The 25655-nt window shown below is 51.1% G+C and overlaps 1 protein-coding gene across 1 annotated transcript; it reads left to right on the top strand.

The window, feature by feature from the left end:
- The first annotated feature begins 11985 nt into the window (after positions 1–11985).
- ARHGAP40 (Rho GTPase activating protein 40) lies at positions 11986–23758 on the top strand. Its single transcript, XM_086702809.1, is given in 15 exon segments — positions 11986–12153; positions 15370–15584; positions 15787–15842; positions 16291–16558; positions 17489–17638; positions 18985–19013; positions 19015–19287; positions 20206–20216; positions 20690–20782; positions 21417–21796; positions 22746–22794; positions 22797–22897; positions 23590–23638; positions 23641–23682; positions 23685–23758. Coding segments are annotated over 15 exon segments (1950 nt in total). The 5' UTR covers positions 11986–11993.
- The last annotated feature ends 1897 nt before the right edge of the window (positions 23759–25655 follow it).

Consider the following 25655-nt stretch of genomic DNA (forward strand, 5'->3'; position numbering starts at 1 on the left):
GGTAAGGAGAATGAGGCGAGGACCTGCTACGTCGTAGGGGTGTATGTCCTCTCTGTCAGTCCTCACAACACCCCCGTGAGGGAAGAATTCTCCTCCTCTCCTACAAATGAGGAAACAGAAACTCGGAGAGGTTAAGTAAATGGCCCAGATGCCAAGTGGTGGGGGCGTATTTCAAACCTCGGTCGGTGGACTCCAAACCCAGACCCTTGTGGGACACACACCGCCCCAGACTCCTGCTGCCCGCCCCCTGAAGGGGTCACTGACTTCTATAGTCTAAGGGATGTGAGTGACGACCCCACCCTGCCCATAGGTGCCATTTTCCCTTCCTCTGAATATAGAGAGTATTAGGGACCCCTGCATTTATTCGGGACCTTAAGCGATGGTTTTTTTATATGGGCAGTCTTGACCGGACAGTTTTGCTTTTTGGTCTATGCTACTTTTATCTTGTTTTAACTCACCTTTCTTATATTATTAGTGCAGTTGAGCACCTTTTCACAGGCTGAGTGTCCGACAGATCACGGAGGCAGGAAGACCATTTTGAGTCTAGTGCATCAGGTCTGTTAGCACAGTGCATTCAGTGACATGCCCAGCTGCACGCAGGTAACTTGCGGAAGAAGTCATTTTTACAAAGTCTGCTGAAAAACTCACGCTCACGGGTAGCTCTGAGGTCTCTGCCGTGGGTTAACGTCACTTATCTCTCCAGATACCGTGTTTCCTTGAACCCCCAGATGCGCGCCCCTGTGTGTGAACCCACGCACCAAAGGATCACCCACACCCAGTTTCAATGCATCCGTGCTAGAAGGTCGGCCTGACTCGCAAAGCCCAGCTTTCCCACTTACCAGCTGTGGGGCTCCAGGGAGGTTACTTAACCTCTCTGGGCCCCCGCTTCCTTCTCTGTAAGATGGATGCCGCAGCAGTTGCTGCCTTCCCTGCTAGGAGGGTGCAATGAAACGGACGCACGTGAAGGGTGTAGCACAGAGCAGGGACGTGGGGAGCCCATGGTATGTGCCAGATCATGAGTGGTCCGAGGGAACTCTCTGGGAGGGACCCAAATAGCACGGGTTTGTAGTCATGGGATAAATCAGTGCAGGTTGATAAATCACTGACTCCTTGGAGGGGGTAGAAAGATCTGCATGTGAGTCGTCAGTCCTCCACTGACCTCACCCTCCTGAACCTGTTCCTTTCTCTGCAACAGGTGCCTTTCTCATAGCTGCTGTTGCACACAAACGCGTCACCGGGGCCACCCGGTGCGGCCATCCAGGGACCAGGCCGCAGCCCTGGTGCTTCTTAACCACCTCAGAGCACAAGTGCTGGCAGGCAGATTCTCTCCAGGGCTCACCTGGGCTGACTCACTTACAAACCAGCAAAGCGCAGGTCGCGGCTGACGGGCTCCATGTTTCCTCTCTCGCCTCACAGTGGGGCGAAAGGAGAAGGCTGTCCTCACCCCGAGGGGTTGGGTTGGGGCCCCTCACACACAGCTTCGGGATTCTGCACAAGCCCTCCCATCACGCATTGCCAGCCCCACCCAGGTCGGCCAGCAGAGGCTCCTAGAACGTGAAGGTGTCTCTTTCTTGGCACTCGCCGGCCCTGGGTGTTTGCGAACTTTTTGGCGTTTCCCAGGCCAGGGGGTGGAAATATTGCATTGTTTTTATTTGTGTTACCCTGATCACATCTTTTCACATGGAGCATTTACGTCTTCTCTTCAGAGGGTGTTAATTCCTCTCTGCTGTGTACTTTTCTAACATGTTTTTTTGGAGGTCTTTTTTTCCTTATTGATTTCTAGGAACTCTTTATATAGGCTGGAGAGGAACACTTGATCATTTGTTGCAAACATCCTGTCAGGTGGCCACTCACTTTGTTTATAGTGTCTTTGTTATACAGGAATTTTGAAGGTTGATGTAATGAAACCGCAGGTGTTTCTGGTTCATGGCTTCTGGATTTTATTTTGCTTGGGGAGATGTTCCCAACCACCTTTGATTTCTTCCCAACTGCGTTCTCATCAGACCCTAATGTAGGCTCCCACCCACCAGGGGAAGCTCCTTTGTACTTGGCACAGAATAATAACTTGCTCCCCTTCCTGTGAGCTCTGCATATCTCCTTCCCTCCCTAATGTTTACTGACCCTTTAAAACTGAGTCCCGGGGCGCCCATGTGGCTCAGTCGATTAAGCGTCCGACTTCGGCTCAGGTCATGATCTCACAGTTTGGTTCGTGAGTTCGAGCCCCGCGTTGGGCTCTGTGCTGACAGCTCGGAGTCTGGAGCCTGCTTGCGATTCTGTGTCTCCTCCTCTCTCTCTGTCCCTCCCATGCTCATGCTCTGTCTCTGTCTCTCAGTAACAAATAAACGTCAAAAACAAATTTTAACACTGAGTCCCAACACTGCCTCCTCCGGGAAGCCTCCTCTCCTCAGCCCCATCACACCCTGGTTACTCTGCTGTCCCTCCGGGTTTTTTGCCCCATCTTAGCTGCTGTGTGCGCTGTGTTGAACCACAGTTTTCCACGTTCGTCAGAGCACTTACTATGGGCCAATTTGTATGCATTGCTTGACTCCCTCCTCAGGACCCTGTGCATATTATTATCAGCATCATCACCCCCATTTTGCAGGGGGAGCTGGGAGACTAAGGTATTTTCCCACGGTCACACGTCAAGAGGACAGACCCAGGCCCAGACGGTCTGACTCCAGGGCCTGGGCCCTAAGCCACTGTGCTGAATGTCTCCTATTGCCGCTGTAGCCAACGGTCACAAATTAAGTGACTTAAGCAATACAGATTTATTATCTTAGAGTTTTGGAGCTCAGGGGTCCAAAGTGGGTCACCCCGGGCTAAAATCATGTATTGGCAAGTCTATGGTCCTTTCTAGAGGCTCTGGGAGAGAGCCCACTTTCCGGCTTCTAGAGGCCGCCCTGCCTTCCTCAGCTCACGGCCCCCTTTCGCCTCCAAAGTGCGTGCAGTGGCCCTCCAGTCGTCAAGCTCCCACGTGTCTGGTTTTCGCTCTTCTGGCTCCCTCTGCCCCGTTTAAGGACCCTCGTGATCATGCGGGGCCCGCCCAGATAATCCGGGAGAGTCTCCCCATCTCAAGGCGGGCTGAGAGCCTCCTAAATTCCATCAGCAATCTTAACCCCCGCCTTACCATGGATCAGAACATATTCACCGATTTCAGGGATCAGGACCTGGGTACCTTTTTTGTGGGGAGGGCGGAATTCTGCATCCCACAGCCAAGCCTCCCTGCTGCTTCTCCAGACAGGAGTCACCTGCCTCTACCCCCCGGGGCTTCATCCCTGCCTCCCCCCTCAGACTCACCCTCGGGATTAAAACCCAGATGGCTGTGCCCACCTCAGGGCATCGAATTCAGGAGTTCTTGGGCAAGGGCTGAGAACTGGCGAAGCGATTCACACATTCAAGTTTTCTGGTCACTGAATCAAACAGCCGGTTTTAAATTTAAGTTGGTTAGGGGCGCCTGGGTGGCGCAGTCGGTTAAGCGTCCGACTTCAGCCAGGTCACGATCTCGCGGCCCGTGAGTTCGAGCCCCGCGTCGGGCTCTGGGCTGATGGCTCAGAGCCTGGAGCCTGTTTCCGATTCTGTGTCTCCCTCTCTCTCTGCCCCTCCCCCGTTCATGCTCTCTCTCTGTCCCAAAAATAAACAAACGTTGAAAAAAAAAATAAATTTAAGTTGGTTAAAATCAAATACAATTAAAAAATCAGTTCTGTGGTCACACGGACATTTCAAGTGCTCAGTAGGCACACGTGACCCACACAATATGTATCTTGTCCAGCATATAAAATCATCTGATTAAGTGGCTCAGGCAGGGACAAGCTAGTGTCCATGCCTTTGCTTAAAGGAAGGATCCAGGCAAGCCTCAAAGCGGGGGGGGGGGGGGGGGGGGGGAGCTTTCCGAACCTTTCCGGCAAGCTCGGCAGGGATGATCTTGAAGGGACAGCCACCACCAGCTTCTTCCAGGTGCCGGCACTTAGGGTGGAGGCCTCCGGATTATCATCTCCTGTTCGTTTTTGAGAGAGATTGTAACGAGAGGTTTTAAAATATTTTTTTTAAGTTTTATTTATTTTTGAGAGAGTGAGCAGGGGAGGGGCACAGAGAGGGAGAGAGAATCCCAAGCAGGCTCTGTGCCATCAGCGGGCAGCCCAACGCAGGGCTTGAACTCACAAACTGTGAGATCATGACCTGAGCCGAAACCAAGAATTGTACCCTTAACCAACTGAGTCATCCAGGCGCCCCCGTAACTAGAGGATTTATTTATTTATTTTAAAAAATGTTTTTAATGTTTATTTTTGAGAGAGAGAGACAAAGCGTTAGCAGGGGAGGGGCAGAGAGAGAGAGAGAGAGAGAGAGAGAGACAGAATCCGAAGCAGGCTCCAGGCTCTGAGCTGTCAGCACAGAGACCAGCGTGGGACTCGAATTCACAAACCGTGAGATCATGACCTGAGCCGAAGTCAGATGGTTAACCGACTGAGCCTCCCAAGCACCCCCAGCAGGTCATCTATTTTTCTGGCTCTCGCCCACCTTGACCAGCTGACGGGAGCACCCACAGATGTGCTTTTCTCTGTCTCCCGGCCAAGCCTCAGCTCTCATTCAGGATGCTCAATGATATTGATTATATTTCAAGATGTTTTTATTCTTATTATCTATAATACAAAATAGTCACGCTTGAAAATTCTGCAGCCCAGAGAGGCGCTATAGCAGAATTATTAAGTGGAAGAAGTGTGGTGAACACTGCCAGACCAGTCTAAGAATGAATACACTGGTGGAGTGAGCCACTCTTGTCTTAAGGGGAAAGTTATCGCCTTACAGGAAGCTTAGGAGTCAATAAAGACGATACTCAAAAATGTAAACACAGGATTTGCCTTTTATAATATGTCATCCCTGCCCCACCCCATCCTCCCAGGGATTGCCTCATAGATAGCAGTATTGCTGTGTACTGATGTTCAGATTGTGCACTGCGTAAAGATATTATGTCTAAAGGGGCACCGTCCACATGGTAGTCATTTACTAAGTTATATGATGATACCTGTGTGGGCATGGGGAATCCAGACTTCCATGCGAGTTCTAAAGCAGCAGAAGAGAGACTCTCTTTCATAAGCCTACGTTGTCGCACATGGCCACGTACATGTTCCCAGGAAAGTATGGACCTACACGTTCCCCAATGTACCTATGGGCACATGGCTATGCCCCAAGATTGCCTTTCAACCTCTGCTCTCAGAGACCTGATTCCTCCCCTTCGCTTGACTCAGAGCCTAATGTGTCATTTCACCTGGGGGTTGGGGATAGGGTGGGACGTGGACTGTGCCCATGGCATGTGCACCTAGCACCTGGAAACGTGTAAGCGGGAGAGAGTGGGCCCACTAGTCCTCTGGCCAGGCTGTTTAGGTTGTTCAATAATATACTGTCTCTATCAGCTATGGCTGTGTAACAAATGGTTCCAAATTCAATGGCGATCATTCATTAAAGCAACACTCGTTATTCGTGCTGTGTGTCTGCTGGCTGGCTGAGGGGCCGCTGATCTGGCCTAGGCTCTGCTGGGTGGCTCCATTTCGAGCTGTGGGTCTGGCTGAAGTTGCCCCTCCTGCTGGTCGGGCTCTGGTCTGTGCCATATGTGTTCATTCTGGGACTCAGGCTGCAGCCATCCAGGGACAACTCCTCCCGTGGTGATGGGAGGTGCAAGAGGGCCATTGCCACCACACGGGCACATTTCATGCCTTGGCTTGTCTCGTGTCTGCTCACGTTTCATTGGCCAGAGGACGTCATGTGCCCAAAGCCCAAGTCAATGGACAGGTGGGGTTGGGGGTGGGGTGGGGACGAGGGCCACAAGTAGAGGGAGGGATAATGAATTGAGAATAATAATTCAATCTGCCCAATATGAACTTAAATGACATAGGGACAACACTAGTTTTGCACATTAGTACCAAAAATAACTGAGTTCCTACCAAAATCCTTCTCCCGCAGCCCAGGGATCAAACCATGGAAATGCCAAATGCCTGTGGCTTTTCCCTTCTTTACCTCTGCCTGTGCCCCTGTTGAAATCAGGAGTGGTTATGACCGGGTGTGACCAGGCACCTTTAAGCATCCAGCATTTGTCTGTCCTCATTCCACCCTGAACTAGAGACTGATGTCAGCACTTTTTCTTTGTTTTTTAATATTTATTTTTGAGAGAGAGAGAGAAAGAGAGCAGGGCTCTGAGCTGTCAGCACAAAGCCCAGTGTGGGGCTCGAACTCACGAACCGTGAGATCATGATCTGAGCCGAAGTCGGACGCCTAACCGACTGAGCCACCCAGGCGCCCCATCAGCAGTTTTTCAACTGGCTCTAAAACAACCCAATTCTTAAAGCATTGGGTGGTCAGTTTGATTCCCTGAATGTTCGGAGAGGACCTACAAGGGTCACATCACACGCCAGACAGCCATTCCTCCCGCGATGGCCGTGCCTGAGGATCCACTCGTGGCCTCTGTCCCTCCTTTGTCTTCTCCCCGGCTTCTTAGCGGCCCCTGGGTTTTCCACTTGGCCAAGGGAAGTTTGGCATTTCCCTGACGGTGGGCACCTGTTGTTCCTTGGGGACCCCGTGGGGGTCTATCTCAGTCCACCTTGCTATAATACATCACTATCCATCGCTAATTATGAGTCAGAAGGAATCTCCAAAAGAGAGCAGCTGGTAAGACGCAGAGCTGGCTGAGTCCAGGCTGGTGGTATTGCCTCCTCAACCACATGTGGCGTCTGGCCAGTGGGGAGAAAGAAAGAGAAGGAAAAGTCACAATTAAGAAAAAAAAAGGTACACCAACGGCTTATTGCATAGCGGTTGAGAACATGGCCTAGGAAGCCAGGTTCCTGGGGTCCAAGTTCAGGCCTGCCATTTACTAGCCAGGTAACGTTGGACAAGTTAATTTCTGCGCGCCTCTGTCTTCTCATCTGTAAAATGGGAGACCGCCAATAATAGGCGTCTGTGGGGATTACATGAATTAATCCCCGTAAAACGGTGGTTCTTAACGGGGGGCAATTTTGTCCCCCAGGAGGCATCTGGCAATGTCTGGAGACACAACCTGGTCGCAACCGGGAGGGGTGCTTTTGGCATCTGGTGGATGGAGGGCAGGGAGGCTGCTGGCACCCCGCGATGCACCGGGCGGCCCCCGGGACACGGTTATCTGACCTGAAAGTCCAGGGCGCAGGCTGAGGACCCTAGCTGCCGCGTTAGCACGTGGCATGTGTCCAGTGGCTCCGGGGCCTGTGTTGGGCTTCCTTTTGTCACTGTGGCCACACAGCCTGTGCTTGTGACCAGAGCTTCTCCTTAACTTCCTGTAGCTTCTGATGTTCATAACGAGGAGAGTGGCCATGCTAGAAATAAAAATGATAATTATTGCAACGGTTCCTATTTCCTGTGCACATACGATAGGCCAGCTACTCTGCCTGGCTTCTTATTTACAGGGCTTGTGATACTCACCGTGACAGCAGCTCTGATTAGTTCCACTCCGCAGGGGAACCGAGGCTCAGGGAAGTGACCCGTCTCAGCTGGGACGCAACAGCACGGTTTGGGAAACTGAGGCCCAGAGAGAGAAAGGGACCCATCCGCGGTCACACAGAGAGTGAGTAGGGGGCAGGGACTGGAGCTGAGGACTTCCAGGACGCTGCCTCCTCCCACAGGTCACCCGGAGGGACAAGCAACTGATGTGTGAGAGGGAGGCTTTGTTTTCTGTTTGTGTGTTTGTTTTATATTGTTTTGTTTTGTTTTTTAATTTTATTATTACTTTTTTAATATAATTGATTGTCAAATTGGCTAACATACAGTATATGCAGTGTGCTCTTGGTTTTGGGGGTAGATTCTCGTGGTTCCTCGTTTACACACAACACCCAATGCCCATCCCAACAAGTGCCTTCCTCAATGCCCATCACCCACTTTCCCCTCTCCGCCTTTCCCCCACCAACCTTCAGTTCGTTCTCTGTATTTAAAGGTCACTTATGGTTTGGCTCCCTCTCTGTTTGAAACGATTTTTTCCCCTTCCCTTCCCCCATGGTCTTCTGTTAAGTTTCTCAAGTTGCACACATGAGTGAAACCATAGGATGTCTGTCCTTCCCTGACTGACTTGTTTCACTCAGCATAATACCTTCCAGTTCCATCCGCGTTGCTGCAAATGGCGGGATTTCCACTGTTGTTTAACCTAGTGAGGGACGTCTTAGCATCAGCAATCAGACAGCAAAATGAAATAAAAGGCATCAAAATTGGCAAAGAAGAAATCAAACATTCAGTTTCCGCAGACAACATGATACTCTGCGTGGAAAACCTGGAAGACTCCACCAAAAGTCTGCTAGAACTGATAGATGAATTTAGCAAAGTCGCAGGGTACAAAATCAATGTACAGAAATCGGTTGCATTTTTAGACACCAATGACGAAGCAACAGAAAGAGAAATGAAGCGGGGCGCCTGGGTGGCGCAGTCGGTTAAGTGTCCGACTTCAGCCAGGTCACGATCTCGAGGTCCGTGAGTTCGAGCCCCGCGTCAGGCTCTGGGCTGATGGCTCGGAGCCTGGAGCCTGTTTCCGATTCTGTGTCTCCCTCTCTCTCTGCCCCTCCCCCGTTCATGTTCTGTCTCTCTCTGTCCCAAAAATAAATAAAAAACGTTGAAAAAAAAAATAAGAAAGAGAAATGAAGAAACTGATCCCGTTCACAATTGCACCAAGAACCATAAAATATCCAGGAATAAACCTAACCGAAAATGTGAAAGATCTATATGCTGAAAACTATAAATATAGTTTATAAATTGAAGAAGACACAAAGAAATGGAAAAACATTCCCTGCTCATGGATTGGAAGAATAAATATTGTTAACATGTCAATACTACCCAAAGCAATCTACACATTCAACGCAATCCCAATCCAAATGGCACCAGCATTCTTCTCGAAGCTAGAACAAGCAATCCTAAAATTTGTATAGAACCACAGAAGACCCCGAATAGTCAACGTAATATTGAAAAAGAAAACCAAAGCGGGAGGCATCACAATCCCAGACTTTAGCCTCTACTACAAAGCTGTAATCATCAAGATAGTATGGTATTGGCACAAAAACAGACACAGACGAATGGAATAGAATAGAGACCCCAGAATTGGACCCACAGATGTATGGCCAACTAATCTTTGACCAAGCAGGAAAGACTATCCAATGGAAAAAAGACAGTCCCTTTGGCAAATGGGAGAACTAGACACGTAGACAGAATGAAACTAGACCGCTTTCTTACACCATACACAAAAATAAACCCAAAATGGATTTGTCTTTAATGTTTATGTTTTTTGAAAGAGACAGAGAAAGCATGTGCGGGGGAGGGGCAGAGAGAGAGGGAGACACAGAATCGGAAGCAGGCTCCAGGCTCTGAACTGTCGGCACAGAGCCCGACACGGCGCTCGAACCCATGAACCGCGAGATCATGACCTGAGCCGAAGTTGGCTGCTTAACCGGCTGAGCCACCCAGGTGCCCTGAAGGGGCGGCTTTGCATTCGGGAGAGCTCTGAGCAGCTGTGAGCACTGACCCGATGGCGTGTTTTGTCCACAGGCCGGGCTTGTAAGCCTCTGGCCCCTGGCTGCGGGACAGGAGCTAGAAGCTGCTTATCGGCTGGGCAGCAGCAGGCAAGTCACTTGTCCTCTCTGAATGTCAGGTGGGAAGCGCCCAGAAACAACTTGTATTTATCAAACTGACGATTACTGAGGACTTCCTGTTCCAGGTGCATAGGTACATCAGCTTTCCAGCAACTAGTTATAGCAGGAGCTCAACAAACTTCTGCTGACTGAATGGAGTAGCTCTTAAACCACACTAGGTGGTCCCCACATGAAGATGAGGAAGCTGAGGCTTATCAGGTTCACAGGCTCCCCAAGGTCACTCCACTAAAAATGACAGATCCAGGGGCGCCTGGGTGGCTTAGCCGGTGGAACATCCAACTTCAGCTCAGGTCACGATCTCCTGGTTCATGGGTTCGAGCCCCACGTCGGGCTCTGTGCTGACAGCTCAGCTCGGAGCCTGGAGCCTGCTTCTGATTCTGTGTCTCCCTCTCTCCCTGCCCCTCCCCCGCTCACACTCTGTCTCTCTCAAAAAAAAAAAAAAAAAAAAAAAAAAAGCATTAAAAACTTTTAAAAAAATGACGGATCTAGGAGTCAGAATCAGACCCGTCTGACACTCGAGCCAAAGTTCTTAACTTCTAAACTTACGGAAATGGTTAGCTATTGCTTAGTGGGTGTGTAGCAAACGCTCAGGAAATGCCTTAAAAACAAAATTACAACTAGAGACAATCAATTGTGCTTTTCCGCCTACACTATACATCAGTGAGATGCTGACAACGAAACCAAAAAAGCCGTCTGTATTTGTGAAGCTCGGAACGAATTTTGTGGATGCGCTGGGCACCCATTGTCCTGTGGAAGACTGGTTGCCACACTGCGCGCCGTCGTCTCGGGACAAGGACACCTTTAGAACTGTCGGGATTTTGTTTCGTGTCTCTTCCGTCCTGTGCCCCTGCCTGACCTCCCTAGAAAGTCCACCCAAAGGAATGATGCCTCTCCCTCGCTGCTAAGCTGTCAGGGCGGGGACGCAGTTGACTCCTGTTTGGGTTTAGCCACAGCAGTTTCCAGATTGTCACGAAAACACACAGATGCTGGTAATTTTCAAGCGAATCGCAAAACAGCTACAGAAACCAAACTGTGTGCCAGCATGGGGGACCAAACAGATTCGCGGGAGGTGCGCTGACTAGCAGCTTTCTCAAAAAGCATAAATAGAGCGGAACAGCCAATTTTATAATTAACTGGGAATCGGTCTCCAGTTAAGCTGCTGCTCGGTGAAGATGGCCAAGCCGTTCCCCGGGGAGAGCTGGTGCCCTGCCTCTTCCTTTGGGCCCTGGCGGACTTGAGCTGCCTCTGCTTTAGCACCTTTGAGTATATTTTGGGATGCCAAGGTGTATCGCTTGGAGTCGCGCTCAGTGTGGGGGCAGGACACTTGGGAGAAAGGCACAAGCCAGGGCCTGTGGGTTAGGACGGGCCATGGGCCAAACGAACACAGAGGCCCTTGTTCAAACGTTATTAAGAATTTCAGGATGATGATTAAACCAAGCAGGAGGCCCTTCTAAGCATCGGTGACGCTAAGTTGGGGGGACGTTGATGGGTGGGATCTCAAGTTGTGGGCGAGGCACCGCCTCAGGGGCTCCAGGGCAGCGGACCCCACAAGAGGGAGGCCAGGGAGGCAGAAGGAACAAAATCAGCACCCTATTCTGGGCTGTAGTAACAACAGACAAATCCAGTAGAACGATCCCTTTCGGAAGGCAATTTTGCAAGAAGTGTCACAATTTCGCAAACCTTTTGATTCGGCAAACCCACTTCTAGCACTCTGTTTTGTTGTTTCCTCCGCTCAAGGGGACACGATAATAAATATGATGCTTTCATCGTGTTACTTGTGATACTGACAGGTGGAAAGAACCCAAGCCTCTGTCAAAGGGGACGGATTAAAAACCATGCTACCTCCCCAGTGAGGATCTTTCAAGTGAAATGTGCTGTGTAAGTGACCCTCTTGTGACTCAAGCTGCTCTGTGACAACACCTAGGGCCCAGTTTTAAAATTTTCTATTTATTGGGGCGCCTGGGTGGCTCAGTCGGTTGAGCGTCCGGCTTCGGCTCAGGTCACAATCTCACGGTTTGTGAGTTCGAGCCCCACGTCGGGCTCTGTGCTGACAGCTCAGAGCCTGGAACCTGTTTCAGATTCTGTGCCTCCCTCTCTCTCTGCTCCTCCCCTGCTCATGTTCTGTCTCTCTCTCTCTCAAAAATAAATAAACATTAAAATTTTTTTTAAATTTTCTATTTATTGCTGAGTGTGGGATCCCCTTTGTTCTAAGCCTGGATCCCCACTGTGTGCCCGCCAGTTCCTTGAGGCCACTCGCTTTGCCTCCATGTCAAGAGCGGGTGCTCCTATCCCAGAACTCCCAGCAAGAGTCCTGCGTGTTACCTTCCTTGAATCAATTTCTGTGGCTGGATGAATGCACACCATCTTCTTTTCTTTTCTGGTTGGTTGGTTGTTTGTTTTCGGGAGAGCTTGTCCATGGATGGCTTTTGGATGCAGGTAGAGTGGATCCAACAGAAGGTTGGGCTGCAGGAAGAGGATGGCAGCGGGGGCATAGACCTGCTCCCACAGGGTGAGGAGCCTGCTGGCTGCCAGGGGGGCCCTCCGACAAGGGGAGATGTGGCAGGGGCCAGTCAGGAACCGGAAAAGGAAGGGGCCCTCCCTCACATCTGGACTGGTGCAGTATCTTCTTCACCGATTTCCCTGCCCCACCCTTGATCCCAGCTGTCCTGTCTCCATCTCTTCCACCCAATAGTCAAAATGGTCTTTTTATAATGTAAATTAGATTATGCCCTCCTTAGATTAAGTCAGTTAGCAAATATTGATGAGTGCCTATTACATGCCAGGTACTGTTTTAGGCACTGGGGATACAACAGTGAACACAAAGGGAAGTCTGTCCCCTGGTGGAGCTAACATTCGAATGCAATTCTAAGTACTCTGCTCAAAATTTGGATGTCTCCCCATCTCTCTCAGAGTGACAGACAACCACGGGGCCCTGTTATCTCTTACTACATAAGCACCCCAAATTTAGCAGTGTAGAGCAGCAGTCACTGTCATGATGGTGATGATGCTAATGATGGTGATGATGATGATGATGGTGATGGTGATGACGATGGTGATGGTGATGGTGACGATGGTGATGATGATGGTGATGATGATGATGATGGTGATGATGATGATGATGGTGATGGTGATGATGATGGTGATGGTGATGATGATGATGATGGTGGTGATGGTGATGATGGTGATGGTGATGATGGTGATGATGGTGATGATGGTGATGATGGTGATGGTGATGATGGTGATGATGATGGTGATGGTGATAGTGATGATGATGATGATGGTGATGATGGTGATGATGATGATGATGGTGATGGTGACGATGGTGATGATGATGGTGATGATGATGATGATGGTGATGATGATAATGATGGTGATGGTGATGATGATGGTGATGGTGATGATGATGGTGATGGTGATGATGATGATGGTGGTGATGGTGATGATGGTGATGGTGATGATGGTGATGATGGTGATGATGGTGATGATGGTGATGGTGATGATGGTGATGATGATGGTGATGATGATGATGATGGTGATGATGATGATGGTGATGATGATGGTGATGGTGATAATGATGATGATGGTGATGATGATGATGGTGATGATGGTGATGATGGTGATGCTGATGATGATGGTGATGGTGACGATGGTGATGATGATGGTGATGATGATGATGATGGTGATGGTGACGATGGTGATGATGATGGTGATGATGATGATGATGGTGATGGTGATGATGATGGTGATGGTGGTGATGATGGTGATGGTGATGATGGTGATGGTGATGGTGATGATGGTGATGGTGATGATGATGATGGTGATGATAGTGATGATGATGATGATGATGGTGATGATAGTGATGGTGATGATGATGATGGTGATGATGGTGATGATGGTGATGATGATGATGTCTAACTGCTCTGGAGGTTAACAGGGCTCAGCGAGGCAGTTATACCTACAACAGAAGCTCCACAAAGCCACGGACATTGTCCGTCATTTTCACCGCTGCATCCTCAGTGCCAAGCACATTCTCATACTCTGTCCTTATTGGTTCAGTGGATGAGGTCATTGAAAGAGCATCCACATGGAAACCTCCTTGGTTTGGCACACATTTCAGACCCCGGTTTCCAAAACATGTGGCTGTATGGGACACACTGATCCCCCCTTGGGGAGAGGCCTGAGGGTCTGCCGTGGCGTCTCAAGCGCAGAGCACACACGGGGGCTGGAAGAAGTGGGAGATGCCCCCACTGCAGGAAACCAACCTGCCACCATGACCTGGCCAGCAATCTCATTTCAAACAAAACAGAAAGACTGGGGCCAGGGTGGATAAAGGAGAAATCTGTGTGAATAACTAAATAAAAACAGGAGCTATTTTAGACCCGCAAGGCAGCAGGAGCCTCTGGGCGGCCCGGGCCAAGAATGTGAATATAGTCACTGCTTCTCCTTAACTTCTGCTTCTGGCGAGTGGTGGTGGATGCTCCTTCTAATGGGTGGGATATCGACTTTTTTGATGTTTTGTTGTTGTTTTGGCTTTTTTTGAAATAGGCTCCATACCCGCAGGGGAGCCCAATGCGGGGCTTGAACTCAGGACTAAGAGATCAAGACCCAAGAGTCGGACACTTAACCGACTGAGCCACCCAGGCGCCCCGGGTATTGACTTTTTTAAAGAATAGATTTGACTGAGGGGTGCCTGGGTGGCTCAGTCGGTGAAGCGTCCGACTTCAGCTCAGGTCATGATCTCACGGACCGTGAGTTCGAGCCCCGCGTCGGGCTCTGGGCTGATGGCTCAGAGCCTGGAGCCTGCTTCCGGTTCTGTGTCTCCCTCTCTCTCTGCCCCTCCCCCGTTCATGCTCTGTCTCTCTCTGTCTCAAAAATAAATAAACGTTAAAAAAAAAATTAAAAAAAAAAAAAAGCAATCTTGGGTTTTGTGAGCCACCAGGGCCTGGTTGACTAACTTGGTTAATGCTGGGCACAACCCTGCGCACACCCGTAGGTCTGCTCACACACGTGTGTGCCACTTCTTCCTTGAGCTCTTGGCTGTGCGCCACAATGGGGAAGGAACGCACCAGGCCGACGTTTCCTTATTTCCCGGCTGTGATCTGAAGGCCCTACTGCCTTAGAGTAACCTGGGGAGGCTGTCCCAAGGGCAGATTCCCAGGCCCTGGGCTTGAACTCCTGGGTGGAATCTCTGGAGGCGGGACGCAGGAATCTGCGGTCTCAACATGTCCCCACGATTCGGATGGCTGGTTTTGCTGTTGGGACCACAGTGAAGCCTGGTGGGGGGATCTATTCCATCATAAATAAGGTCTTGCCTGGAGAGGGACTTTCCAAGGGGACACCAACGGCTCACCCATGCTCGACACGGCTGGGCCCCCGTGATTCTGCGGGGGTCTCCGCCAGATCTGGGAGGAGTGAATTCATTGCTGCATTCCAGAACCAGAAGATACCAGGGGCCGCCTCAGCCTGCTCTGTTCCCCAGGGGTTGCAGTGGTACAGGCTTAAATCTAGACAGTGGTTCATCCCATTGGTGTCCCCCGTATTCTCAGGTGTCTTGCTAGATTTCCCCCATTGAAAAGTGTGGTTGGTGTTAGGGGGTCTCATGGTCAGATATGTGGATGTCCCTTGTGTCCACGTGGGTAAGTGTTTTTATACGAGGCTTCGTTTAGTGCCTGTGGCTGAGCGTGTAGCTGGGTGTGTTCATCTCGGTGTTCACTGTCGGCCGAAGGAGAAGTCGGATCACCGTGGCTGCAGGATGCGGGCCTGCCAGGCCTCCTTGGAGGCCAGGGCTTGGACGGTGACCACCAGGGGCTCCTGTCCACCCTGACACAGACCCAGATGGCTGCTGTGGGCCAGCTGGACGTCTACACCCGCTCAACCCAAAGACGGCACGAAGCACCTGCCGGAGGTGTCAGGGACATCTTTGGGGGCTTCAGTTCAACGGTGAGTGAGTGGCATAAGAGTTACTGCAGGACGTGTCTGCCCGGGGCCTCTGTGAGGCCATCACATCCTAAGTGCAACAGTGATTCTATTGCAGGGCTGTGTTGGGGTGTGTGTGTGTGTGTGTGTGTGTGTGTGTGTGTGTGTACAGTGGGAATGCTTGCCTGTGCACCTGCAGGCCACTGTGTTCCCACTTTCCATGCAGGTCTTTATCGGCTATGGGATCTTGGGCAAGATTTCGGCACCTCAGCTGCTGCACCTGTGAAGGGGTTGGGACTGGCTCCTAAGTCCCGGGGCCGTGTGTCATCGGCTGCCCGCGGGGCTAACTGGGAGCCATCTGTAACTCGCAGAGGAAGTGTTTTCAGAGGATGGGGACCCAGCTCAGTTCCGTGGCTTCTAAGTCTCCTCCGGGTAAGTGGACCGCGTTCTCCAGGCGTGGGCATTCTCCAGCTACGCCACGGGCTGCTCTGTGAAGAGAAGGTTCACACCTCTGAGCATTTCACTCTGCCGGCAGGTGCTCGGGTAAAGGCCTGAATCCGCAGCCTAAGAGCTTGCTTCCTGGAGTCATGACCTCAGCCCCTGATCTTAGACAGTTGCTGCTGGGTTTAGTGAGCCCGTGCCCTTGCACGGGAAATCGCTTCCTAGAGCTCTGGGCTGGGAATCGATGGGGAGGTGGCCGGTCCTGACTGCCTCTCTGTTCTGTTTCCAGCCGCAGATTCTGGGCGGAGGCAGGCAGGGAGGGGAGGAGGGAGGAAGCCTTCCACGTGGACGCTGCCTGCTCGGGACAGGCTGTTTGGCTCCTGCAGAGGCCCCGCCACCCCTCACCCCCCCCTCCCCGGAGGCACCTGCTCAAAGTGTTCCCTGCTGGTGAGCACACTGCCCAGAGGGCTGGTGGCGGGCCCCATCCTCGGGCACCAGCACACCCCGCCTCGCCCTCCTCACCCCTCCATGCTGCCGGGCACCCAGCGCTCCGTTGTTGATTCCTCAGCTACCTACCCAGTAACTGCCCGCGTCGGGGACCGGGGAGCAGGGAGCTACGGGCACGTATGTTCTTCTTCATGTCCATTTACGTTCTTTGTCTTTATGCTTAGAAAGTCCTCCTTCATCCAGCAAACTGGTCACTGTCCACCTACCTGCATGTGTTTTTCTGGTTCTTTTTTTTTTTTTAATTTTTTTTTTTAATTTTTTTTTTCAACGTTTATTTATTTTTGAGACAGAGAGAGACAGAGCATGAATGGGGGAGGGGCAGAGAGAGAGGGAGACACAGAATCGGAAACAGGCTCCAGGCTCCGAGCCATCAGCCCAGAGCCCGACGCGGGGCTCGAACTCACGGACCGCGAGATTGTGACCTGGCTGAAGTCGGACGCCCAACCGACTGCGCCACCCAGGCGCCCCTCTGGTTCTTTTTTGAATGAGTTTCGGTGTCTGGTGTGAAAGAGAGAGACCCAACTTCTGCTTTCCTTTATTTCCAAAAGGCTCAACTGCCTCAGCACATTTCCTTCCAAATGAGAATGTAATCGTTTATATTTAGGTTTTTAAGACCGAAATAAAGTGCACGGTAAGGTGCGCCCATATTTACCTTGCGCAGCTTGATGTGTGCACTGGGTAACTCCCGCCAGATCCAGATCTACCCCTGAAGGCTCCCCCGTGCCTCCCCACTCGATCCCCATCCCCCCCCCCCCCCCCAGGGAAGCCACTATTCCGACCCCTCTCATCATGTGGTTTCCCAGGTCCTGCTGTTACTAAAAGGAAAAGGTTCTCCACGGACCATACCTTGATGTGGTTGGATAGGTAACCCCGGGTAGCCGGCCCTGGGCCTTGTTCCAGAAGCTTCCCATGCACTGGCTCGTTTCCTTACCTCACCCTGGAAGGTGGGTGCTGTCACCACACCCCAACTTCACCGGCAGGAAAGGGGCCAGGAAGCCCAGAGCGAGATGACCGAGCTGACGGATCCTGAGGTCCGAATGGACCCCCCCAGCCCACAGCCTTCCCCGGACGCCCGTTACTCCCCACTGTGTAGGAAGTACGCTCCCTCCCGCAGGAACCCCTACTCCACCGTGAAAGCACTTTCATTCACCCAAATAGAAGGTTTCCTTTTCATTTTGAGATACTTTTAGACTCACAACAAGTTGCAAAATTAGTACAGAGTTCCCGTGGACTCTTTACCCAGTTTCTCCCCGGGGAAAATATCTTGCATAAGCACAGTGCCTCAGGCAAAAGTTTTAAGTAATGCCTTTCAACTTCTGAAGCCTCGGGGACGATTAATGCTCAACATTATCTTACCTTCTAGACTTGATCATTGGATTGCCCCCATTAAACTGGGAACGATAGACAATGTTCAATGATCTAAAGATACCACTTGTTGACTTTTATGATGGACGAGGCTTTATGCCGAGTACTTCGCATGCACGATTTCACTTCATTCTCCTATGCTGGCAGTAATTCCCTGAATAAGTAAAAAATAGTAATCGTTAACAATTGTTGACCACTCACGGTGTGTTAGGTACTGTGTTGTATATGCTGTATCTAATTTAATCTCCCCAAGTTCTGTGAAGCAGATACTGTCATTAGCCCCACTTTACAAGTGAGACCCGTGACACACAGAAAGGTAAAATGGTTTACCCAAACTCACAGGGACCGTCAGACTTTGAGCCGAGAAGGTGTGATTCCACAGCCTAGGCTGCAAGCCCTAAGCTGTAGGACAGCCATAACATTATTACGTACCACCTCAGCATGCTTCCTGTCCCTTCTTAGAGCCCTCGACTGGGCCACTGGGGAATCACCTGGTGGAGTCATCCAGGCCAGGCGAAACAAACCCCTCAGTCCCCCCTCTCCCTCCCGTTTTTCATCTCTGGCGGCAGGAAGGCCCCGGGGCTGCCTGCAGAACCCCACTGTGGCCTCTAGATGGCGGAGCCGAGCACAATTTATTTTTCAATTACTATTCCATCATTACTCAGAGTAATCCCAGGAGGAGCGTTGTAGCTGTGGGTGGCACTGCTAAGGGTAAAGACAGATGGGGCGAGGGAGAGCAACAAAGGACCAGAATAGAAGCAATGATAAGAGGTCCGTGGGGTGTTCCCTCCCCTTCAGCCCTTCCTGTTGGAATACAAGTCATGAAAACAGCTTCCATTTATTGGGGCCTCGCTTAGGTTGGACCCTAAGCACTTTATACCCCTTAGGCCATTTTACAAAACCCTATGAGTCGGGCACTATGTCACGATCGGAGATGGGGATTTAGAGGCTCACAATGTGATCCAGTCAGTCAGCGATAGAGTGTGAACTTGAACCTGGGATGGAATCCTGAGCCCCTGCTCTCTCCTCATAACCTCCTGCAGGGGGTGGGAAAGCCTCAACACAAGTCAAGGCACCTGACCTGAGCCATTGTCTTCACTCCCCTCAGTAGGAGTTTATGATCCCCAAAGGCAGATTTGGGGATAGGAGACTTGTCTCTACAGGACATGCGGGAGATCTCTGCTCTGGCCCCTGACCCCACCACTGCGCCTGGCGCCCTCCTTGGCTTGGTCCCGAAGAGGAGTAAGACCGGGAAGCAGGAGGCACAGGTCTGTGGTCCTGGTGCTTCAGAAACTCTCATCGAGGGAGCTGTGTGGAGAATCTTCCACAAACACATACTTAGCTGCCATATTTCTTTCTGTTATTTATATACATATACGTGTATTTTTGCACATGAAAACAATCCCTACTCATTGTAGGAAATTTGGAAAGTAGAGCAAAACACAATAAGGAAAAATATAATTCAGATATAAGTGTTATTAACTTTCAGTGCATCATCTTCCTGTGTGTGTGTGTGTGTGTGTGTGTGTGTGTGTGTGTTTGTGTATCTTTTTTTCACTAAATATAGAATTATGGACATTTCCCAGTGCATCATTCAATTATTGCCACAATAATGCATCATCACAAACAACCCAAACTCACGACTTAAAACAATTAGTTACTTTCGTTTGCATGGTTTTGGGTGAACTGGGGGTTGGCTGGCTGATCTTGGCTGGCCTTGACTCAAGCTATTGGCTGGGTCTGGGTCTGCTTCTAATGTCTCTCATCCTTCTGGGCCCAGCAGGCCATCTGAGGCCTGTCCTCATGGCATCAGTGGCAGAGCAAACCCTGCCACACAAAGTATTTTAAACCTCTGCCTGCATCATGGGGATCATTGGTCCATTGGTCCAAGCTATCACCTGGTTGACTAGTGAAGGAATGACGAAGTATCTTCTGTTTCTTTAATGGGAAGAATTCCAAATTCATATGGCAAAGGGTGTGGATACAAGGAGGGGTAATGAACTGGGAACAACGTTATTATTTATCACAACTATCGATAACATTCTTTGAAAACATGGTGTTTACTCAGGGTAGTTATTTTCTTCCTTAGGGATATATTCTAATTTATTTAGCCATTTCCTTATTACTGGGCATTTATTATTTCCTTGTTTCTCTTACTGAAAAACACAATCTCAATTCTTCTATGTGAAACTTTGTGTCTTAGATTATCTGGAACTTACCTACTAAGTTCTTGGTGTTAGTTACCCTTCAGTGGTGTTGGTTCAGAGAGTGTTCATTTCACTGCATCATCGTCAACATGATACATTGTGATTTTTTGTTTGTTTCTTTAAAGACAAGAAGATGGTGGGTAAGACAGACCAGGGGTAGGGGGGTTGCAGAGGGGTAGACAGTTGAAGAGAGAAGGAGGGTCGAGTAGATTTGGAAGGAAGAGCTTGCCCTGGAAGACTGCAAGACAGAATGAAGAAGACCTGGGGATAGGTCTTGGGAACTTGGCCCCTGCCTGCAGGGCTAGACCCTCCACCCCAGACCACTGGTACACACCTTACCCAACGCTCCCTGGGGCAGCAGCACATTTTCTTTCAACGCCTCTTTACTAGCTCAGATTTTTTTGATCTGTGATGCAGCTAATGTTTTCATCACTGCCGAGACCAAGGGTTCTGCTCGAGAGATGTGAGGTTTGAGCTCAACCATTCTCCAGAGAGCTCGGTCCTCACGCAGGGAAAGAAGTCTGGCTCCAGTCGCCCAGATCTTGCAGGTTGGAGCCCAAACGTCATTCCAGGATGTGAAATGCGCCTTCGGCTCTTGACGTCCCACAGAAACACGCCGAGGCGTGCCCCTCGACTCCCTGCTGGAAGCTGACTGCAAAGCCCTCCCCAGCACCCCGGGCCCGCTGATCCTTCAGGCCGTAAGTTGTCCCCAGCTTAGGCTCATTTAGCGCATGAGAGGCTGCATCTGGGGCCACTGTTGGGAGATGTCTCGTCTGGGGGGGTAAGAGCGTGGACCTTAGAATAGGGAATCCTGGTTTCAAATTCTGGCTCTGACACTTGCTAGCTCGGAGACTGGGGGTGAATTTTTGGACCTCTGTCAGTATCTGTGAAGTGAGTTTATCGTAACAGTATTCCCTTTTTGTTAAGGGCTAAATGAGAAAAAGGGATATAAAGCCCTCAGAGCACCAGTGGGCCCTGGAAGCAGCCAAGAAGGCCACTGTCCTACTCCTAGCTCTCTCTCCTTCCCGGTTTTCGTGGGAGACAAACACACCCCTTTGAATCCCACTTTGCAAGGTGCTGGTTGAAACGTTGGCTTCCTTCTCTCATAGCTGCTATCCTGTTCTGGAAAAGAGAGGACTGGGGCACCTGCATGGCTCAGTTGGTTAAGCGTCCGACTCCTGGTTTAGGCTCAGGTCATGATCTCACGGTTCCATTCATGGGTTCGAACCCCGTGTCGGGCTCTGCCCCGTGTCGGGCTCTGTGCTGACAATGTGGAGCCTGCTTGGGGTCCTCTTTCTTCCTCTCCCCGCCCCCCCCCCAATAAATAAACTTTAAGAAGAAAACAGAGAGAGGGCTGGACACGAAGGCATTCTCAGGGTGCCTGGATCCCAGGCCAGGGTCAAGGTAATGGTCTGGCTTCCCCCACATCATCCAGGCTGCATCTCTCTCCTTGAGCCAGGAGAGAATCCAGTTCCCAGCTTGTTAGCGTTCTGTGTTTGGGTGAGGGCCTTCTGGGAGGGTGAAAGCAAGGAGACGGCGCAGAATGGCAGGCCGGGGAGGCTGCGGGCCCTGGAGGCAGCCTGCCGACGGGTATTGAGCGAAACCCTGTGCCATGTGATTTACCCAATTAGACCGTTTAATCCGCGAAGACTGTTATGGCCACGTTCTATACTGTACAAAACGTTAAAGTGGCCGCGTTTTTTGCTTCAGCCGGTTGTAATGTAAAATGCTATGAATGAGGTGTGTGTTAAAAGAGAAACTTTCAGAAGGGATCTATGCCTCAAGTTTTCGTACATTTAAAGGCTTGGCTTTATTTTTCTGTAAAGTGCGGCATATTCCCACATTTGTGCATAGTCCTACTGATCAGACGTTTAAAACTATTTCCGATACTTCATTAAAATAATTATTACAGGGGCGCCTGGGTGGCTCTGTCGGTTAGGCGGCCGACTTCCGCTCAGGTCATGATCTCGCGGTCTTGTGAGTTCGAGCCCCGTGTCGGGCTCTGTGCTGACAGCTCAGAACCTGGAGCCTGCTTCATATTCTGTGTCTCCCTCTCTCTGACCCTCCCCTGTTCATGCTCTGTCTCTCCCTGTCTCAAAAATTCCCCACAACGACGCGTCCAAGTTGCTCAAGAGGTTCCTCCGGGAGCTGCCCAGCACCTCCCCGCCTCCGCCGCGCTGCCCAGTGAAGATGCCCCAGCCCTTTCCCTTTGGGGAGAAGAGCATTTGATGTCAGTGGCCTTGGTTGGACAGGAGGCATGATGGGAAGACAACCTGGTCCCTGTGACCTGATGCCGATGGGGGAGGAGCTGTGTGTGTGAGGGTACACGTGCGTGTGTGTGCATGTGTCTGGTGTGTGCCGTGTGTGTGTGTGACGAAACACACACCTCCAGCCTCGTCTGGGAAACCGCTGTCCACTAAGCCTGAAGGTGGCTCGAACTCTGGGTCCCCTGCTCCCTGGCTCCCTCTAGGGGCTAAATGCCCCTCCACACACACACACACACACACACACACACACACACGCACGCACACAGTACCAAATCAGGGCTGCAGCCCCAAGTTCAACAAATAAGTATTACCCTGTGTGCGGTGCTGGGACGGGGAAGAGGCCACGGTGACCCTCGCGGGCTCTGCCTGTCTCCTAAGCCGTCATTCTTTCCGGCCAGGTCGCCTCTTTCTTGGTCTCTCAGGTGCGAGAACTGAATAACAGCAGTGGCCGCGCCCCCAGCTCTGCGACGGGGGCCTCGAGACCTGGCTGCGAAGATTACACGCAGAGAGGGACCAGGTGAGTGTCCCCCACGCCACGGGGACAAGCGCCGCTCACAACCTGGCTGCCGGGACCCGCGCTGCTGTTTCGACCACCAGGGGGCGCTCCGGCCCCGTCGGAGCGAAAGAGGAGGTGATGTCTCCGGAAACCCGGGAGGAGAGACCTGGCTGAACAAGGAGGACACTGACGCGCTGTGGGGACTTCCAGAAGCTCTCTCCCCTGCCCCACGTTCAGGCAGCCTTTTGTGTGCCTGATCGAGGGTTAGGGAAGTGGGGGTTGCTTGGTGAACTGTGGGGTGATTGGGGTGAGGAGAGGAGTGGTAGAAAAGAAAGGCCTTCCGAGAATATCCAGTGCTCCTGGGAGGAGTCCTGAGCAAGGTTCCGTATTCAAGTCCTGAACAGAGAAATGGACCAGTGTCCCGTTGTGCATGAGGTGCGTTTATATAAACCTACACGCTTGTGTCTGTCGATGCATTACATGCACTCCTGTTGCATGTACGAGAACAAAGGCACGTGCACACGTATGTTTCCGTGCCTGTTGGTGTATGCACACTTTGGGGACATCACGTATGTGAACATGACATGCTCTGTGCGCACACCGCTGGCGTGCATGTGTATGTGTGCATCTTGTATTTCTAGCGTGGGTGTTCATGCAAAGGCACGGGTATGTGTGTTTATGCTCACAAATTTGAATTTCAGGCATGCATGTGTGTGCCTCTGTGGATGGATCTTTTTTCTCTGCAGACTCCCAAAGCGGCAAAGGTCCAGGTGACCCGGCCTATCACAGATCCCCTGGGGCTCTGACCGCCAGCACCAAAGTAGCTCATATCCTCAGGCAGTCACAGAGCGCCTCAGTCCTGGTTCACAGGGTCAAGAAGTCAGTAAGAGCACAGACAGCCTCCTTCCTCGATAAGGGTCACTTCCTTGAGACAGGAGACTTTCCCCTGCAGGGGGCAGATGCAAAGAGAGGTCAGCCCCTCAGAACTGAAGGTCACGGAGGCCAGTCGCCCATGCCATTGGCTTTTCCCTTTCTGGGGTGGTCAGAACTGGGTTCTGCAACCTTTTTAGAGAGCTTCTTGGCTCCCAATACTAATGATAATAGCCACCATTCATTCATTCATTCATTCATTCATTTAACAGATATTTAATGAATGTCTACTATAGGTCAGGTGCCATGTGGAATGCTAGAATCGCAATGAAAAGGACAGAGGCCCTGGACTTACAAGCTCACGGTCCTGTGGAAGAGAGAGACAGGAGCCAAAAGCCACAAAGTAAATATCAAGTTACAAACGGCATTAGGTCTTACAAGACATACAAGGAGCAATGTGAATGCAAAACAACAAGCCTGGTATCGTTAGTATCGTTTGAGGACGGAGGTAGGGCTTCCAGGCACAGAAAACTGCATGTGCAAAGGTCCTGAGGAAGCTGAATGTGGGGCTGATATGCAACTGTTGTTCCAGGATGCAAGAAACAGCTTGAGCTCTCAGGAGTGTCAATGATGGAATTGGCATGAAGGACTCTTGGATTGCCAGTCCTTAGCAAGTGTCTAGTCCACTTCCTCCTTGTGTGGATGGGAAAACTATGGATCAGGGAGGGAAAGGGACTTGCCCAGGGCCACACAGCAAACTGGGGACAGACTCTGGAATTGAACTCAGGATGTCCATCATTATAATATGATCATTATATAATAATTATATGATAATTTTAGTATCATATGTAATTACACAATATCCATCATCCACCTTGACTCAGAATTTGCCGCTCACGGCAGACTCCTATCCCTGTCTGTCACCCACTGTCCCAACTTCCTCACAGGCTCCATCCCGATGCTCTTGTGACAGGGGGACCCATGGCTGGCCGCCCGAGTGCTTGTCCAACTGTCTCTTCCCTGCCTTTGGGCCCTGGGCTTCTGCATGGGCTCTACCTCTTGGAAGGCTCTGTTTATTTATTTATTTTGAGAGAGAGCGTGTACATGCGCATGTGTGTGTGCATGCACAAGTGGGGGAGGAGCAGAGAGAGAGAGAGAGAGAGAGAATCCCCAGCAGGCTCTGTGCCATCAGCGTGGAGTTGGACGCGGGGCCCCATCTCACAACCGCGAGATCACGACCTGAGCCAATATCAAGAGTCCGATGCCCACCGACTGAGTCACCCACGCACCCCTCTCTCAGGAGGGTCCTTAGGTCTCATCTCCCACCTGGCACCCAAAATCCGTGAGGACTGCCCCTTCCAGGCTTGGGGGCCATAAGCAGTTGATCTCGCTGTCTCTGGAAGAAAAGGTCAAGGGTTTTTGGTCTGTCTTGTGGCAGAAGGTCCGTGAAGCCAGCCAACATCCTCCTCTCTGAAGGTGGAGGGAATATCTGTAAGTCCCGGGTGGGGAATGGGTCCAAGCCCAGGTACCCTTGAGCTCTTGACCTTGAGGGATCACTGGGCCCTTCTGGCTGGCCCTTCTCACTTCCATTTTGGGGTGAGCCTTCCCCTCAGGCCTCTGTCTCCCAGGAAACCAGGCAAAGCCCTGCTGGGAGGTCGATGGTCAGCCTGTGCCATGCCTCGGATTCTGTCCAGGAGTGTGGAGCTCTGCCTGGAGCTGGCCTCCGGCGTGGGGAGGGCAGAATTTTTTGTTTAGTGGGACAGTTGTCAGTATCACCAGTGAAATTGATGCCTCTGGGGCACCCAAGCTGAAGTGGCTCCTCCTGGACCGGTGGCCATGGATTCCTTAAGGAATTCTGCTCTGGGGTCCCCCGGGCTTTGTGGGAGCCAAGGATGGGCAGCTGTTCTCAGCTGCATGCTCTGGAGCAGTGAGTCTCAAACCG

The sequence above is a fragment of the Puma concolor genome, chromosome A3, assembly GCF_028749965.1.
Source record: "Puma concolor isolate L17-30 chromosome A3, mPumCon1.1.hap2, whole genome shotgun sequence".
Lineage (NCBI taxonomy): Eukaryota > Metazoa > Chordata > Mammalia > Carnivora > Felidae > Puma > Puma concolor.